The sequence below is a fragment of the Sus scrofa genome, chromosome X (genome assembly GCF_054392235.1).
Source record: "Sus scrofa isolate SSC_HxYL_T2T_F1_AM1 chromosome X, Sscrofa_HxYL_maternal_Yorkshire_Landrace_v2.0, whole genome shotgun sequence".
NCBI lineage: Eukaryota > Metazoa > Chordata > Mammalia > Artiodactyla > Suidae > Sus > Sus scrofa.
In genome coordinates this window covers 120484437-120504424 of record NC_139401.1, presented here as the reverse complement: position 1 = coordinate 120504424, position 19988 = coordinate 120484437, and the positions used below count along the sequence as shown (strand labels likewise).

The window sequence follows — 19988 nt, the reverse complement described above, 5'->3', positions numbered from 1 at the left end:
ATTAACACTATGGCAAATTTCACATAAGAACATAACACCTATTTTAAACAATAAATCTGACAATTTTTAAAATACAGAATTCCATTAAAGCCATTAGAATTACTTGCATGTACAAAAATTTAAAACAATTGAAAATCATAACCAAATGTTTTGATCATCCCGATACATATCATATACGTAAGATGCATAATATTCTGTTATTTAAAATGAAAACAAATAATCATTAACACTATGACAACACTACATTGTTAAACACCTATAAAGAAATTACTTAACTGATACATGCCAACATGACTAGTTTTCCACATGGCATATTTATCTGTCCTAAAGATGGAATCATTCAGTATAAAACTTAGAAGGACTTTAACAGGAACCATTAAAAAAAAAAAAAAAAATCACAGGAGTTTCCGTTGTGGTGCAGTGGAAACAAATTCGACTAGGAACCATGAGGTTGTGCGGTTTGGTCCCTGACTTCGCTCGGTGGGTTAAGGATCCAGTGTTGCCGTGAGCTGTGGTGTAGGTTGCAGACGTGGCTCAGATCCCGCGTTGCTGTGGCTGTGGCGTAGGCTTGGCAGCTACGGCTCCAATTAGACCCCTAGCCTGGGAACCTCCATATGCCGTGGGTACGGCCCTAAAAAGACAAAAAAAAAAAAAAAATCACAAAAAGAATGACAGATTTAACTATACTAGACCTTTAAAGTTCTGAAAGTAAAAAAAAAAAAAAAAAAAAAGATATTAAAAGTTGAAATAATTCTTTTTTTGTCCTTTTAGGGCCCGACCCGTGGCACGTGGAGATGCCCAGGCTAGGGGTCAAATCACAGCTGTAGCTGCCAGCCTACACCACAGCTCACAGCAACGCCGGATCCTTAACTCACTGAGCGAGGCCAGGGATCAAACCTGCATCCTCATGGATGCTAGTCATATTCGTTTCCACTGAGCCACGATAACTCCCAAATGGCAAACCTTTTATTTTCTTGCCTCCTTTGTTGAAGATTAGTTGACAATAGGCATCTGCATTTATTTCTGGGTTCTCTATTCTATTCCATTGGTCTGTATGTCTCTTTTTGTACCAGTAACCTACTGTCTTGATTACTGTAGCTTTGTAACATTGTTTGAAGTCTGAGAGAGTTTTGCCTCCTGCTTGGTTTTTTTTCCCCTCAGGATTGCTTTGTCAATTCTGGGTCTTTTGTGGTTCCACATAAATTTTTGGATTATTTGTTCTAGTTCTGTGAGAAAATGTCATGGGTAATCCAATAGGGATTGCATTAAATCTGTAGATTGCTTTGGGTAGTATGGCCATTTTAACAATATTAATTCTTCCAATCCAGGAGCATGGAATATATTTCCATTTCTCTGAATCCCCTTTAATTTCCTTGATTAACATTTTATAGTTCTCAGCAAACAAGTCTTTCACCTCCTCGGTCAGATTTATTCCTAAATTTTTAATTTTGGGGGATGTGGAGTTCCCGTCATGGTGCAGTGGTTAACGAATCCGACTAGGAACCATGAGGTTGCAGGTTCGATCAGTTGGCCTCAGTGGGTTGGGGATCCGGCGTTGGCGTGAGCTGTGGTGTAGGTCGCAGACGTGGCTCAGATCCCACGTTGCTGTGGGTGTGGCGTAGGCTGGCAGCTACAGCTCCGATTAGACCCCAGCCCAGGAACTTCCATATGCTGTGGGTGCGGCCTTAGAAAAGACAAAAAAAATTAAAAATTAAAAAATTAATTTTGGGGGTGTGTGATTTATTTAAAAGGTATTGTATTTTTATATTCCTTTTCTGATATTTCATTGTTAGTACATATAAATGCAACCAATTTCTGAATGTTAATCTTGTATCCTACGACTTTGCTGAATTTGTTGATCAGTTTGAGTAGTTTTCATGTGGAATTCTTAGGGTTTTCTATATATAGTATCATGTCATCTGGATAGAGTGACAATTTTACCTCTTCTCTTCCAAATTGGATATTTTTTATTTCTTTTGTTTGTCTGATTGCTGTGGCTAGGACTTCCAATGCTATGTTGAATAAAAGTGGTGAGTGGGAAAAAGACAGTCTCTTTAGCAAGTGATGCTGGCAAAAAAGGACAGCTGCATTTAAATCAATGAAAGTAGAACACATCCTCACACCATGCACAAAAACAAACTTAAATGGCTTAAAGACTTAAACTTAAGACAAGACACCATAAAACTCCTAGAACAGAACATAGGCAAAACAGTCTCTGTCATCAACTGTACAAATGCTTTCTTAGGTCAGTTTCCCAAGGCAAGAGAAATAAAAACAAAAATAAACCAATGGGACCTAATCAAACTTACAAGCTTTTGCACAGCAAAGGGAACCATAAAAAACAAAAAGACAACCTACCGAATGGGAGAAAATAGTTGTAAACAATTAAGCAAGGACTTAATCTCCAAAACATACAAATAACTCTTACTACTCAACAGCAAACACACACACAAATTGAAAAATGGGCAGAAGACCTGAAGAGACATTTTTCCAAAGAAGATATTCAGATGGCCAACAGGTAGGCATATGAAAAAGTGGTCAATATCACTAATTATTAGAGAACTGTAAATCAAAACTACAGTGAGGTACCACCTCACACCAGTCAGAATGGCCATCATTAATAACCTATAAATAAGAAATGCCAGAGAGGGAATGGAGAAAAGGGAATCCTCCTGCACTATTGGTGGGAATGTAAACTGGTACAACCACTATGGAAAACAGTATGGAGGTACCTCATAAAACTAAATACAGAACTACCATATGATCTAGCAACTGCACCCCTGGGCAAATATCTGGACGAAACTTTCACTGAAAAAGATACATGCACTATTCATTCCTATGTTCCTTGCAGCACTATTCAAATTAGACAAGGAGTCCCTGGCATGGCTCAGCGGAAACAAATCTGACTAGCATCCATGAGGACTCAGGTTCGATCCCTGGCCTCACTCAGTGGGTTAAGGATCTGGCATTGCCGTGACCTGTGGTATAGGCCAGTGGGTACAGCTCTGATTTAACCCCTAGCTTGGAAATCTCCATATGCCACAGGTGTGGTCCTAAAAAAAAAAAAAAAACAGCCAAGACATGGAAACAACCTAAATATCCATCAACAGATGAATGGATTGAGAAGATGTGGTGTATATACAGAATGGAATACTACTGAGCCATAAAAAAGAACAAAAGAATGCCATTTGCAGCAACATGGATGGAACTAGAGACTCATACTAAGGGAAGTCAGAAAGAGAAAGACAAATACCATATGATATCAGTTATACCTGGAATCTAACATATGGCACAAATGAACCTTTCCACAGAAAAGAAATAAACTCACGGACATGGAGAACAGATCTGTGGTTGCCTAGGGGGAGGGAGTGGTAGGGACTGTGAGTTTGGGGTTGGTAGATGCAAACTACTGCATTTGGAGTGGATAGGCAATGAGATCCTGCTGTATAGCACAGGGAACTGTATCCAGTCATTTGTGATGGAACATGATGGAGGATAATGTGAGAATAAGAAGGTATGTATATGTGTAACTGGGTCACTCTGCCATACAGCAGAAATTGAGAGAATACTGTAAATCAACTACCAAAAAAAAATTTGTTTAAAAGGCAAACAAACTGGAAAAATACCTGCTGTACTTAAGACAAAGGATTAGTATCCTTATGATCTGATAAGCTCACAAAAGATTAAGACCCCCAACAGAAAAATGGATCAAGCATATGATCAAATAATTCATAGAAGTATTTAAATATACTTTTAGAAAATTTGGCTTCTCTAGAGTCAAAAAAGTGTAAATTAAGTGATATATCATTTTCGCCTACCAAAATAGAACCTTTAAATAGTTATAAAAAGCTACAAATAAACCCAACTAAAAATATGTTAGAAATACAAATATAAAAGCAGCTCCACAAAAATGTTGAGGTAGACCATGCTTCTCTTAGATGAATGGGATCAACATTAGAATATCAGTTCTCACTGACCTAATTTAATGAAATGCTGATAAAAAGGAACTTCAAGTTGATTCCACGGTTTTCTGCAAGAGTAAATGTATAATACAGAGACTATCTTTTTTTAAAAAAAGATATCAGAATATGCCATAAAGCTACAGTAGTTAAAACACTGGCATAGGAATAGATATGTATCATCAGAAGAGAAAGCCAGGTTGAAAACAGCCCCCTATGCATATGGGAAATCAGAGTATGATAATGGTGGCATTTCAAATTAGTGGGGGAAAAGACATATTGGCAAAATTGGCTATTTTTTAAAAACTGAGATTCCTTTCCTCATATTAACATGAAAAAATTAGGGATGGGGCAAAAAAAAATCTAATAAAATAATAAGCTAAAAACGTAATAGAAGAAAACGGAAGAGAGTATTTTTTATAATCTTGGAGTTAGGACACTTAAAAAGCCATTTAATTGCAGAGAATTAATATCTATATTAAGAGAGCACTTCAAATTAATGTTTTTTTAGGAAGTGCACTTTTATTTTATGGCCACATTCGGGGCATGTGGAAGTTCCTGGGCATGGGATCAAACCCGTGCCATAGCTGTAAGCAGAGTCACCACAGTGACAATGCCAGATCCTGAACCTTCTGATCCACAAGGGAACTCCTTCAAATCAATTTTAAAAAGACAAACCTCAAAAGAAAAATGTGCAAAGAATAGGACTAACAATTCACAGATGAAATATAAATGACAAAAAAAAAAAAAAGAAGGGCAGAAGCCCAGCCTTACTAGTGATAAGAAAAATGCAAATTAGATGAGATAATGAAAGACTGATGATAACCCCAGTACAGGTGTAGGGAAGTGCACTCTCACACACTGTTAGTACATGTGACGGTACTTATTTTCAAAGTTAAATGCACACTCTCACCTGCCATCCCCATTTCTAGGACTTTGTCTTAAAGAATCACTTGTATAAGTACATAAGCACATATGAATACAGAATATCGATGCAGTTTTATTTGTATTTGTGAAAAAAGATAAAACTGATTTTTATTAATAGAGAAATCCTTAAACTACAGTTCTATTTATTCTAGGGGATATAACACAACTGTTAAAAAGAATGAGGTTGAGCTACATGCACACAGAGAAGGGTATCTGTGATATAATACAGAATGAAAAAAACAAGTTGGATAAATTATATATACTATGATGCCACTGTACTACTGTACTACAAATAGTGCACATATGCATATATACGTCAGATTGTATGTATGTAGGGAAGGCTCTGGAAATATACAAACTGTCATTAGTTACCCAGAGAATGTGATTGGGGGCTAAAGAGAGGGCTTTCTGAATTACTTTAATTGTTTTAACAATGGGCAATATACTACCTTTGTATTTTATTTATTTATTTATTTTATTTTACTTTTTTTCGTCTTTTTTTTTTGCTATTTCTTGGGCCGCTCCCGTGGCATATGGAGGTTCCCAGGCTAGGGGTCTAATCGGAGCTGTAGCCACCGGCCTACACCACAGCCACAGCAACGCGGGATCCGAGCTGTGTCTGCAACCTACACCACAGCTCACGGCAACGCCGGATCCTTAACCCACTGAGTGAGGCCAGGGACCTAACCTGCAACCTCATGGTTCCTAGTCAGATTCGTTAACCACTGCGCCACGACGGGAACTCCCACTACCTTTGTATTTAAAGGAATTTGTTAATATCCAATGTGCTGAAAGGAGGGGGTAAAGTTATCCACCGCTGATGGGAATATAATCTAGCACAATCTTTCTAGAAAGTAATATGGCATGTGTATTGGGAACCTTAAAAAGATTAAACCCTTTGACCCACTGATTTTTACTTTTGGAAATTTATCCTAGAAAATAACTGAAGATCATTTGCACATGAAAAAAATGTGAGTATGAAGCTAGTCACAGCACCTTTGTTTAAATTTTTCAGTTACTTACTGTTTTTTTCCCAAATTGAAACTGAAAATGTTTCAACATTTCAAAAAATTATTATTATTTTTTCATAATAATTATAAAAGAACTATCAGTATAAAAGTAGGGGAAAAAAATCTTCCTTTCCACCTCCTGATTCCACCTGCTCTGCCCTCTCAGCTGGGGCCCTAGCCTCCATGCTTCCCATTCTTTGTACTCACTCCCTCGGATCGAACCCGCACAGCAGCAACCCGAGACACAGCAGTGACAGCACAGGATTCTTAACCCATTAGGCCACCAAGGGACTCCTCCAGGTAATTACTCTTAACACTTCTTTTTTCAGTCTCAATGGTAGAGAGTCTGGTTTTGAATCCTGGATCTGTCAGAGACTCTGTGTCCTTGGATCTGAGACCTACCTCTGAGGGGTCTTCAATTAAATGAGTGAGTTCACATAAAGTACTAGAACAGGGCCTGGCACAAAAGACGCTCTCAGTAAATGTCAGCTATTATTTTCTATGCATATACAAATCTATTTTAAAATAATATACAAACAAATGGCATTCTAAGCATACTACTCTGCATCTTGCCCTTTTCCATTTAATATATGAATGCAAATACTCAAAATATAAGTGTTAACATTTGAGCTTTTTTAGTTTTGACTACACTGGATGTGCTATGCAGTTTACATCTAGTATAGTCATGACCTCATTTGAGCCTCACGACAGCCGCATAAGGTTGTATCAGTCTCCATTCCCATCTCCGTTTTATAGGTAAGAAAACTAAATTCATAAAAGTTAAATACTTTTGCCCAAGGTCACAAAGCTAGGGAATAGCAGAGCTGGGACAAACACATGTCAGTGAGTTACTACCTGCTTTGGAAGTGGCCAATACCCATTATCATGGAAATTAATATTTTCATATGCTCCTACAAATTAGGAAAGGGATAGCTATACACATGCTTATGTATGCACAGAACTGCTCTGAAAGGACACATAAGAAACTGATAAGCTGTTGCTTTTGGCAAAAAAAATTTGGAAACTGAGATACAAGGACAAGGATGGGAGGAAAGCTTACTTATGGTGTATACTCTTTTGTATTGCTGATTTTTGTACAATGTTCATCTACCTAGTCAAAGAAATGAATATGGTGGAAAATGAAACCTTATCCTTATATTCACACCTACAATTTCTAAAAATCCAGGTTTGATAAAGTAGCTGACACCAATAAGGTAGTCCTCCTTTCCTGAGCCACCAAGCCTTCCCAGCCTTTATGAGCACAGGCCCCAGATGTCTAAGTCCCCTTAGACAGGCCAAGCCTCTCTCTATTACCCTTCTGATTATCCCTATGCAACAAGGGATTGAACCCGCGTCCTCATGGATGCTAGTCAGATTCGTGGTGAGATTTGCTCTGCATGCCCCTTGTCATGAGCCAATTTTGCTATTTCATAAGATGTTTCAGATTAACAGATTTATTTTATGTAACATACATATGTATATAAATATGCAACATATACACTTATTATTCTTAAGTGTGCTAAAATGAAATACGATGTCTGGGATTTAATTAAAAAATAATCCAAGTGAAGGAAGTGGGTAGGGGGGATAGATGAAACAAGACTGTCCATGAACTGATGGCTGCTAAAGCTAAGAGACGGGGCTTTTTTTTTCTAACATATTTTTGCATATGTTTGAAACTTTCTATAATGAAGGTCTATGAAGTATGCTAAATCAAAGATGGGTGTAAATAATGCCTAGCGCAGCCTTTGCACATGGCTGATCAATAGATCTGGAAAAGCAAATAAAAAACATGGAGCTAGTTCTAGCAAAGAGCACAATATGAATACATTACTAAAATTGTCCTAACCACAAATGCAATTTATTTTTTTTTTAAATAATTTTTTTTATATTCCCACTGTACAGCAAGGCAAATGCAATTTAAATTCTATTATCTTCCAAGGAAGAGCACATGAAAGATGAGTTGTAATAAGAAAGGTAAGTAAAGGAGTCCCGTTGTGGCTCAGCGGTAATGAACCTGACTGGTGTCCATGAGGACATGAGTTTGATTCCTGGCCCTACTCAGTGGGTTGAGGATCCAGCATTGCCTTGAACTGCAGTGTAGATCGCAGATGGGGCTTGGATTTGGCATTGCTGTGGCTGTGGTGTTGACCGGCAGCTGCAGCTCTGATTGGACCCCTAGCTTGGGAACTTACATAAGCCGAGGGTACAGCCTTAGAAATACGGGGGGGGGGGGGTAAGTAGACTTTTCAAGGAATAACAGTAATGACGATAATGACATAGAATGAAGTATTTGCTGAGCAACTTGCTATATCCAGGAACATTGCCAAGAGTCCTTTTATTACATGCATTATTTCATTCAATTCTTTCCCCCCCACCCCATTTTGGCCACCTGCAGCATATGGAACTCCCAGACCAGATTCAAGCCACATTTGCGACCTAAGCCCCCTGTGGCAACGCCAGATCTTTAACCCTCTGTGCCTCGTCCCAGCGTTCCCAAGACACTGCAGATCCCGTTGCGCCACAGAGAGAGCTCCTCATTCAATTCTTACAATAATCCGACAAGGTGAGATTTTTTTTAATCCCCGTTTTACAGATGCAGTATCTAAGGTTCTAAGAGGTGCTAAATAACTTGCCCAAGATCATGTGACTAGTAAACGGCAGAGCTAAGATTCAAATACAGATCTGAACTCAAAGCCCATTTTCAACCAGTGTACAAAACTGCTTTTCCAGTATTTAATCTATTCAATGCACCCCAACTTAAAAGGTTTGAAAAGACTTTGATGCCACATTAAAATCTCTCTAAGCTTTCAGTTAATAAAAGTAATGAAGACTGAAAATTGCAGCAAAATCTAGAGGGAAAAAAACAAGGAAAAGAAAATACTAAGGGACTATTAAACCAGGCAAAGGCTTTGAATCTAAATGGTAACACACTTTTTCCCCCCAAAATACTTCCAATATAACTTCATACTTCCACATACTTCCTAAAACATAAATTGAGTTATATCATTAGACAAGCATCTCTAAGAGAAAGTTGCTAAACTGTCCACTGGAGGACCCACCAAGTCCCTGAACAAACTCAAGATGAGAGCCTCCAAGGCTATAGGTACCAAAGATTCTTTTACACTGTCTGTCTCAGAATACCTGGGATTTTATGGTCACTGTAATTGTGGCACTTATCACTATGATATATATTTTTTTTTCTTTTTTTTTGTCTTTTTAGGGCCGCACCTGCGTCATAGAGAAGTTCCCAGGCTAGGGGTCAAATTGGAGCTGTAGCTGCCGGTCTACGCCACAGCCACAGTAATGCCAGATTCGAGCCGCGTCTGTGACCCACACCACAGCTCACGGCAACACCGGATCCTTAACCCACTGACCGAGGCCAGGGACTGAACCCATGTCCTCAAGGATACTAATTGGGTTCACTTCCGCTGAGCCACAAGGGGAACTCTACTAGGATATTTTTAAAAGTAATTTCAGACTTAATTTGTAAAAAAAAAAAAAAAGTTACTATATACACTTCATGCAAATGTTAATATCTTACTACATATGCTTTATCATTCATTCTCTCTGTCCACATAATTTTTCTGAAAGGTTTAAAGAGTAAGATACAAACATGATGCCCTTTATCTCTAAGCACTTCCATGTATCACCGCTGTATTTTACTCAGTTGGTCACACACTAAATTGTGTTACCCCCCCCCACAACTGAAACCCTGTTTTATTCATTCGTCTTGCTCTACTCACTCCTCACACAAGAGAAGCTAAGGATTGTAGTGAGCATATATAAGCGTCGCCCGCAAACAAGTGACACATCAAATACCATGCTTAGTTCCAAGCCAAAGAAACTGACGAAGTTACAAACATTTCTTGAGTACCCATCCTACGCAAACCATTCTATATTGGGTAAGTTAAGTAATATAATAAACCACAAGTTTGGCTCTTCTACAGCTAAGAACTTAAGCTAAGCTGCGGTTATCTCTGTGATGATGACTTACATTCTACACATTCTTGCTGTGAATAGCTAACACGCAGCATCTACCCTAGATACTGTTTTCAGCTCATCACAGATCTTTGCTCTATATAAATTATTAAACACAAAGATCTTAACACTCCTAATGAAAATGATTTTAAAAGAACCACCATTCATTTGTAATTAACAGTTCCTTGTAAGTACTCAAATGTTAGTGATGCCAAATTATCATATTAAAGTACTGCTACAAAAGGGAGACTAGCATCAGTTGCAGCTAGAGTTATTCCCAACGTTTGACATTTTTGAAATATCGCTTTTTAAAAAAGGTAAAGGATGTACCTATTATTAAAACAGGCCAGTGGGGGGGAAACATTTAAGATGTAGGATTTAATTCTGACCATTCCTGGCCATTTTTAACATGGAAGTTTCTATTAAGAATAGGAGGAGGGAGTTCCCGTCGTGGCGCAGTGGTTAACGAATCCGACTAGGAACCATGAGGTTGCGGGTTCGGTCCCTGCCCTTGCTCAGTGGGTTAACGATCCGGCGTTGCCGTGAGCTGGGGTGTAGGTTGCAGACGCGGCTCGGATCCCGCGTTGCTGTGGCTCTGGCGTAGGCCGGTGGCTACAGCTCCGATTCAACCCCTAGCCTGGGAACCTCCATATGCCGTGGGAGCGGCCCAAGAAATAGCAACAACAACAACAACAACAACAACAAAAAAGACAAAAAGACAAAAAAAAAAAAAAAAAAAAAGAATAGGAGGAGTTCCCATCATGGCATAGCAGAAACAAATCCAACCAGGAACCATGAGGTTGCGGGTTCGATCCCTGGCCTCACTCAGGGGGTTAAGGATCCGGCGTTGCCGTGAGCTGTGGTGTAGGTCGCAGATGTGGCTTGGATCTGGCATTGCTGTGGCTGTGGTGCAGGCCAGTGGCTACAGCCCCAATTTGACCTCTAGCCTGGGAGCCTCCATATGCCGCGGGGGCGGCCCTAAAAAGCAAAAAAATAAATAAATAAATAAATAAATAATAATAATAATAATAGGAGGGCACTAAACCATTTTAAGCACTCCACAAACCACATGTGGCCTGTGGCTACCACATGGGACAGGGCAAACATAGAACATTTCCATCATCACAGAAGTTCTGCCAGACAGCACTGCTGGGCCATGAATCCTCCATTCCCTTGTAAACAGCCCTGCACCTTTGAGCTCATTCATGTCATTCAGCTAAACCACTGCTTCCCAAATTTTAATCTGCATACAAACCACCTAGGATCTTGTTTAAATTCCTATTTAGCAGGTCGCGGCGGGGCTTCAGGTTAGGCATCTCTAACAAACTCCTAGCTGACGCCACTTCTTCTGGTCTACAGACTATGCTATCTTCTTCCCCTCCTCCTTGCTAACAATTGCCAATTCCCACTCATTCGACCTTCCACATCCGACTTTCTTCAGCACTCAGCTCACAGCCCTTTCCTCCATCCCGAACCCTGCCATCATCGTGGGTGACTTTACAGTCCACAGGGACAATCCAAGCAACAACCTAGCCATTCAGTTTCTTATCTTCGCTGATGTCCTCCGGCAACCACCTAATCCCTATAATCACACCCAGCTATCTCAAGATAACCTAAAATGCTTCTACCCCTGAAATTCTCTACATCATACTTGGGGACTACAAATGACTGCTTTCCCACGTGCTTTCATTCCCACTGTTCTTCAGTCTTATCAGGACCTCCAGCCTATTCATTCCTTTCAGTTTCTTATTTCTCTCTTGCAAATATTCTAAACTCCCTTATCCCTTTATTTCTTTGTTGAACCCACATGGCAAAACCCCGATTCTGAATGAACCAACTAGCCACTTTCTCTGCCACACCCAGGATCCGGAATTGCTGGAGGAAATGTTACACAGCCTGACTGACGGCATCCCTTTATAAATTCACGGTTACCAACTGCAACTGGTCCAACCCAGTCCAGAAACTTTGCATTTCTCTAAGCGAGCTTCTTCCCTCAGTCTTCACGACTATTCTTTCAAAACTCTTCTCCTTCAACCTCCAACCCTTGCTGCTCTCCCTGGCTCACTGAGGAAAGAGACCTGATAGGAACCACCTTTCCTCTTGCTCCTTTCCTGTCACAGTGGAAATGTCCTCCTTATCACAGGGCAATTGTTCCACTTGGGCACTGAATCCTCCTTTTTGTATCTGCACTCTTCTCCTGCCCAATGGATCCTTTCTTGTAAGTACTGTTATATCGACTAATTCCCCCCCCCACAAGAAAAGGCCAACTAAGTGAAAGAAACCAACCTGAGAAGGCTACGTACTGTATGAGTCCAACTATATGACATTCTGGAAAAGACAAAACTACAGAGACTGTAAAGAGAGTCTCAAATATAATATTTCAAAACACAGTTCACCTTATATCAAACTAACATGACAGACTGAATTAAAGAGTATGTATCATTTCAAGTATTAGCAAAGCAAGTATTAAACTACAGATGGCAAATGATCAAGAACCTGTCACAGGTTCCTCTTTCCTCTTTGCTGTAGAGACTAGGGCAGTACAGTTCTCAAAGACAGGCCCTGAAGTACAACCCTACAACCCCCACCATAAATTACAATCATAAAGTAGAACATATGCTCCCCATTAAAATAATGAAATAATTGAAAGTTCTGTTACTGACAAAGCACTCAATATCTAATAAATTCAAGCTAGATGAATGTGATGAAAGTCAAAATTCAATAAATACAAACTCTGTAATAGGTTTAAATTGCAAAATTATGCTTTCAAGCTCTATGAGTATAAATACACACACATGTAAATAATAGAAGTGACCCCAATGTGCTACAAAGTATACACTGAACCCAAAATTCAAATCAACTGTAGCACAAATTTGAATTTTAGTATTCCTGCCAGTCATGTTAAAAGAAAAGTCATCTTGAAAAGTATGAATTTAGATCTTCCTCATTAAAGTTTCTCTAAGCAAAAAGGTAGTCAAAATTATTCTACTTCAGGAGTTCTCTTGTGGTGCAGCAGGTTGAGCATCCGCTGTTGTCATTGCAGCGGTTCAGGTCACTGCTGTGGTGGGTTCAATCCCTGGCCTGGAGAACTTGCATGTGCCACAGGCAGCCCCCACGTCCTCCAAAAAAAGAAAGAAAAAAAGAGGTGGCCTGCAGTGATTTAGCTCTACCACTAGATGGCACTATCAGCTGCAGAAACCAAGAGAATAAAAGGGAAGATGTCTACATTAATCATGGTTGCCACCCTCAAACATCTGCCCCAGTATGCGGATACATTCGTATTTTCCAGATCTTAAGTCTCAATTCTCGGCTTATCATATATGCTCACTACATATTTATTGGACTCTTGAAGAGAGTCCAATAAATACATTGTTAAAATCTGAAATAATGAAAGGTAGGAAAGCATATTCTTAACTTTTCAGGAAAGGTTTTTCAATTCAATTTTGGAATTAAGTCAGGAAAAAAAACAGAAGGAAAACACTAAAAATGTTTATCAGTTGCACTTTATCACCTCAAAAACATTCTTCTCTTATTATCTGTCCAATTTGTTTACCTTAATGACAAGTTTTTGCTAAAGACTGAATTTTTAACCAGCACTTCTAAAGTACTTAGACTAATCCGGTCCTCAAGTGGAAACAATACTATTTTGTATTATAAAAACAAGATCTAAGAGATCAAAAAGGGCTACAAATTTTAATATGCTAACACTGATAATTAGCTAAGTCTTTATAAAAGAAACAACTTCCTGAAACAACAGGCTCAAACCATTCTTAATTCTAAGCAACATGCTTTCAGAAGCTAACAAAAACTTTAAAGATCTCTAATCTAATATGGAAGGACAGAACAATCTCAGATTAAATCTAAGCCTTTTATACTGCTAGTAAGTGTATCAAAACCATCTGTTTGAAAAGGTTTGAAACAAGACAGAATTCAATTTGAGACTTTCCCATACCTTTTCAAGACCAACTACAGCTTGGCTAACTATATATAAATATGACTATCCTGGTTTTGTGTCAATTTAAGTGGAAGCAAACTATAAAATAATTTTAAAAGTTTGTATTTTAAAATTGACTACTTCTTTTTTTTTTTTTTGTCTTTTTGTTGTTGTTGTTGTTGTTGCTATTTCTTGGGCCGCTCCCACGGCATATGGAGGTTCCCAGGCTAGGGGTTGAATCGGAGCTGTAGCCACCGGCCTACGCCAGAGCCACAGCAACGCAGGATCCGAGCCGCGTCTGCAACCTACACCACAGCTCACGGCAACGCCGGATCGTTAACCCACTGAGCAAGGGCAGGGACCGAACCCGCAACCTCATGGTTCCTAGTTGGATTCGTTAACCACTGCGCCACGATGGGAACTCCAAAATTGACTACTTCTTATGAATATGTCTGTATAAGAAAAAAAAGTACTACAATGCGAATAAAAATTTAAGAGAAAGCCTAGTTATCACAAAATGGCCCGCATCCCCAGTTCACATTTTCTTTACCTGACACTAGCAAGGACTCTAATGATCACCTTTACAATCTACGAACATATTTTACCTGAACACAGAAATCATAACTACTGGCATCATTTCCTCCTAAAGATAAGTATTTTCTCAATGTACTCTTTATGAGAACTTTGGGATAAAAGTTTTCTTAAAAAATCAGATCTTTTTCACTATGTACATCAGTTTATTCCAATGTTTTTATTAATTCTTTGAAATGCATTCAATATTGAGATATATCTCATGGTAAAAATTCATATAATTCACTCATATTTTACTAAAATTTCCTCTTGAAATTGAAAAGTGGCTGAATGACATACCTTCAGAGTTATGTGCAGTTTTCTTGTGTTTTCGGCAATAAACCCTATAAAAAAATGAAGAAACTAAAAATTACCAAGTACACAAAGAAAATTCATTTTTCAAATTAAGAATGAGCACTACCCTTCATCCCTTTGGGAATTCACAAGCTGGATTCCCAAAACCCTATCATTAAACTCCCTATGCCATTTGTCTAAGCATTAAACTCCCTGTGAAAACCATTGTACGCTCATAAAGATAAAAATGATTTGAAATGGGAAAATCTTTCACAAGAGCCTAAAGAAAGAATGACTGTTACAAAAAAAAACAAAAAAAACAAAAAAACACAAAAACCCCACTAAAAGAGAAGTTACATAATTACATGTAAATTCCTTGGGAAGGTTTCTCTCGTATCTGAGCTTTATCATGCAACGCACAGTGGTAGTGGTAGGTCCTGTGACATGTCTTCACATCACAGCCAATTGTTGCTCCTGGACAATGGCACAGAGAACACATCTACAGCAAAACAAGAAAATAATATTATTAGTGTGTGATTTCGCTATGGTTATGATACCAGGTTAGAGGCATATCAAATCTCTGTCAAAGAAAACAAACTGGTTATTGAAAAGTTTTGTAACGAATGATGCTATTTTTCTTGTTTTCTCACCTAGCAATAATTCAAATAAAATTCTACGGGGAGTATTTTTTCCCATGTTAAACACTGACAAAATGAATGGAATATTATTAATGTCTATTGTTTCACTGTGGTCAAGAGAAAATCTGAAATGCTGCGAATCAGGAATGTAAGCTGCAGACCTTTTCACTACCCAGATCTTCCTGGAAATGAGTAACTGGGGGAAATGGCTCATACTAGAAAAATACTCCTTCACATTTGCATTTAATCAATGAGAATTTTTAGAAAAAATCTCACATAGTATTTCGGAACTTGGTAAAATCAACTTCACGTGAGGGAGGGAGAGAAAATAAAAGGATTAGGTAGATTTTTAAATGCCTCGATCTCTAAGAACACTGTGATATCAACTGATTGCGAAAATATGCTCATCTATTTTAATTTCACCTATGTTACTTACCTCTCATTATGAATCCAGGCAAAAAGATAAAAAAACTACAAGATTCTTTCCACATGTTTTAATATACCTTATCTTCAGACTTTACTGGATAATTCACATTGTTTAACTAGCTCATGCTCTAAACTCAGAAAAAAAATTCTTTAACTACATAACAATGATTGTTAGTGGTTTTGATGAACATATCAGTATATCACAGCATACTGTACTGGGTGGACTTTTAATGAGGCTGTCTCCTAAGCAATAAATGCCATGCCTGAATAAATTCACAATAAGGTAAATATTCAAAACTGCTCATTTGTTTCTTGGTTGCTAGATGCCTCATTTGAACTGTTCTCATTCCTCTTTATTAATTTTAACATAGAGAACATCTGAACTTTTGGATTACTTGGCCCCTAAGCAATTCTGGTTGAGCAAGAGGCTAACAGCTATTTGAATAAGATGCTTTATATTTCTCTAAGCAAGTCAAACACTCAACCTCTCATTCGAGCTATCATTTCAAAAAAGACTCCTACGTAAGAAACAGAAACATTTTCAATACAGGTACTTCCCAGAAAACATGAGGGCCAGTGCCCATTATTAATGCTAAAGAAACATGCCACTTCCTTAAATAAACACGGAAACTTCAAAGTACTACTGTAAAAAGAAACTCTGCCAAATTATCAAGCAGGGAAAGCTATTAAATACTTTGGGTGGCTTATAAATTCTTGAGGAGGTGGAGCATTTGTACTACAGCTTTATTTATGAGGTTCTATTATTTTAGTAAATTATACTTCTAATTAAAAAAATACTTGAAATTGTGGCAAACACAAGAGTATAAAGAAAATTTAAAAATCACTCATACTCACCAAGTGCAGACACCATTACAGTGTTGCCATGCTTATGTGAAAGTATTTTTCTATGTAATTCTGTATGTATTATTTTGCTACCTGTTTTTTTTTTTTAACTTAATGAACACTGCCATTCCTTCAGTAAGACCTCTAGCACAGGTAGCTCATTTCGAAATTACATCTAAAATTGGTTTGCATAGGCACATTTTGAAAAAGAATACTGAACTCAATGAGCAAAAGCAAAAATGAAAGGAGAGGTGCTGTAAAAATCCTGGGCCGGCTCAGCACTCGCCTAGATACAGTGAGATGGGCACTCTCAGATTCTGCTGGAAATCAGTGTGCTCTCTGGACAGCCACTTGCTTTATTTATCAAAGAGCTTTTGAAAAGTTTCTGTTCTCCGATCCAGTAATTTTCCTTCTAGTAATCTACAAAATAAATCAGACTTAAATGATTCATATGCAATCATGTTCACTGCAGAAGTACTGAGAACAGCCCAAAATGTAAAATCACCTGTGGAAAACAAGTGACAAGCCTTCAATGACCCCAATTATGTTTATAACATACGTTCTCTGAAAAGAGGTGGAAGTAAACACAGCAAAATGCTGAGTGGCTATCTCTGTGTGGCTGGTTTTCTTTTTCTTAATTTCCTATATTTTCTGATTTTTCTACAATGTGCAAATGACTGTGATATACAAACAATTCTTTAAAAACCACTGGGGCCAGAGCTCCCATGCCTGCCTGCTTGCATCTCTCTCTCACAAGCCCATCTCTCAGTTTACTGAGAATGAGAAGAAAACCAGATGTCAAAAATATATCAAAACCTGGAGTTCCCGTCATGGCTCAGTGGTTAACGAATCCGATTAGGAACCATAAGGGTGCGGGTTCAATCCCTGGCCTTGCTCAGTAGGTTAAGGATCCAGCGTGGCCGTGAGCTGTGGTGTAGGTCACAGACGCGGCTTGGATCCCGCGTTGCTGTGGCTGTGGGGTCGGCCGGCGGCTACAGCTCCAATTCGACCCTTAGCCTGGGAACCTCCATATGCCAAGGGTGCGACCCTGGAAAGACAAAAAAGACAAAATACATATACATATATATATATATATATATATATATATATATATATATATATATAAAAACCTGTTTTGGCTGGTTATAAAGTCAAGCCAGTTCAAAGTATAAGTAACTAACTACAGCAACACAGGACAAATAAAAAATTTTTTAAATGAGCTTTTAAAAAAATGCTTATTTTCACACCTTTATTTTCAGTTTTGTTCAAGGAAGAAAAGAAAGAGGAAGATATACTAAAAATATTTTCAGAGAGTGGAAGATTCTCCCCAAGGTTAGAAGTAGGTCTCTCTCTCTCTCTCCCCCTCTTGGCCACACCCTCTACATACAGAAGTTCCTGGGTCAGGGATTGTATCTGAGCCATAGCAGTGACCTGAGCTGCCACAGAGACAATGCTGGATCCTTAACCCTCTGCACCACGGTAAGAACTCCAGGAATTTCTCTTAATTAGAATTTATAAGATCTATTTGATGCAGCACGCATACACTAGCAGGAAATTCTGGCAAGGTACTAAGAAAGTAGCAAAAAATTCTCCATGATAAAAAATGAATATACCTGCTTGTGTACCTATGAATACAGAGCAGGAGCACTACTGTTATCTTCAAGGTATCACTGCTATATTCCAACCCCTGAAATTCTATCTTTTCCTTGAACTTCCATGGGACTTAGAGTATTCATTTTGGCTTTTACCATTTTATTTCCTTGTATGGCTAATTATCTTTATAAATGTATAGATCTTATCCATCAATTGTTTCTAGATTAAGTTTTGGGGAAATTAACACTGTGTCTTACCACGAAGTCCTCAATTAAGCTGATTTTAAGCTTACGCTGTTATTGAAGATGCCAATAGCATATGGCATATTCTTTCTCGTTCATGTTTCTAATAGCCGCAGTTTTGACACAGTTATCTTCAAGTACATCTAAAAATATTTTACAAGTCTGATTTGCAAAGGTGAAATGGAGAACAAACCAGTTGAAGGGGCACAGAATGAGCATAGGCAGGAATACTTGGGGGAAAAGATTAGCCCTGTTTAGGAACAAAGTTGAGAAACAGAAATAAAAAGAAAATTAAAGTTGGGAAACTAGATAGATGGTTTCTTTTAAAAACTTTCTTTTATGGAAAATAAAATAGAACAAAGAGGACTTCTATTTAAAAAAAAAAAAAAAAAAGTAGAATAGAGCAAGGCGCCAGTTGGTTAGACCTGAGTGACCTTATCCTCTTTACACAAAACATTTATGTGCCCTCCACTCTGTCACAGTCCGTACTGGGCCCTCAGCAGAATGACTGTCAGCTGCCACTTAACGCCCCCCTGCACCATAGCCAGGGCTCTCTCAAACGTAGGGAGATGAAAGTTAACCTGACAGGAACATGTTTGTTAAGGACAGTGGCGGACTCCTTCCCCCTTGAAAAAAGGTCTGTCCCACATGTCAAATATTCTGTGGAGGGCTAATTTCCTATCTTCAAATATAGGTATAAACGTCAATTCTCAGCTTATCCTGACTATACCCAGATTCCAAGTTTTTAAAATAAGGGTGAGGGAGTTTCTATGTGGCTCAGTGGGTTAAGGACCAGTGTGGTCACTGAAGCAGCCCAGGGCACTGCTGTGGCATGGGTTCCATCCCTGGCCTGGGAACTTTTTCATGCCGCAAGTACAGCCAAAAAAAAAAAAAAAAAAAAAAAAAAAAAAAAGACACAGGTGAAAATTTCTTTGTTAGCGATTTCTTTTTTTTACTTTTACTCCTCTATTCAGTTTGCTACCCAGTAGACCTAATAAATTTCAATAATCAATTACTTCTTCCAAAACAGGGAGATTAGAAAAAGAGACCTCATCCTCTTACAGATGTCTACATATCACGCTCTTAAAATTTTTTAATAAAAATTACATACATTTAAGGTGTGCAGCATGCTATTTTAATATTCATATAGTGAAATGACAGCTACAGTTGAGCTGATTAACATACACATCTCTTCACACAGTTACCATCTTTTGGTGCATGTAGTACAAGCAACTAGAAATCTACTCTCAGCAAATTGCCAGGCTACCAGAGAGTGTTATTAATGATATTCATCATGCTCTAGGGCAGATCTCTAGACTTACTCATCCTTCAGAACCGCAACTTTGTCCCTTCTGATCATCGCCCACTTTCCCCACCCCTCCTGCCCCTGGTAACCAGGGTTCTACTGTCTGGGAAGCTCTACTACGTTGAGATTAAGTTGTGCCACAGAAGCAGAGTCTCAAGGAGCTGATCCTCAGGAGAAAGAGGAACTAAGTCACACATGAGAGGAGACAAAAGGAACTGAAAGGACTATGACTTAACTCAAGTCCCACAGGAGCCAGAGGCTGGCA

The 19988-nt window shown here is 38.5% G+C and overlaps 1 protein-coding gene across 12 annotated transcripts in view; it reads right to left on the bottom strand.

Annotated features, from left to right (window-relative positions):
* The window catches only part of PHF6 (PHD finger protein 6), an 89014-nt gene that overhangs the window by 28345 nt on the left and 40681 nt on the right, over positions 1-19988 (bottom strand). For all 12 annotated transcript variants that reach the window (XR_014834510.1, XR_014834509.1, XM_085006083.1 and 9 more), the window contains exons 4-5: positions 15041-15174; positions 14682-14725 (exon numbers count right to left, since the gene is read on the bottom strand). Coding sequence is in view for 10 of the 12 variants with exons in the window: in XM_085006083.1 (XP_084862209.1) it covers positions 14682-14725; positions 15041-15174 (178 nt within the window). In the remaining 2 variants the exon portion in view is untranslated. The remainder of the gene's footprint in view (positions 1-14681; positions 14726-15040; positions 15175-19988) is intronic.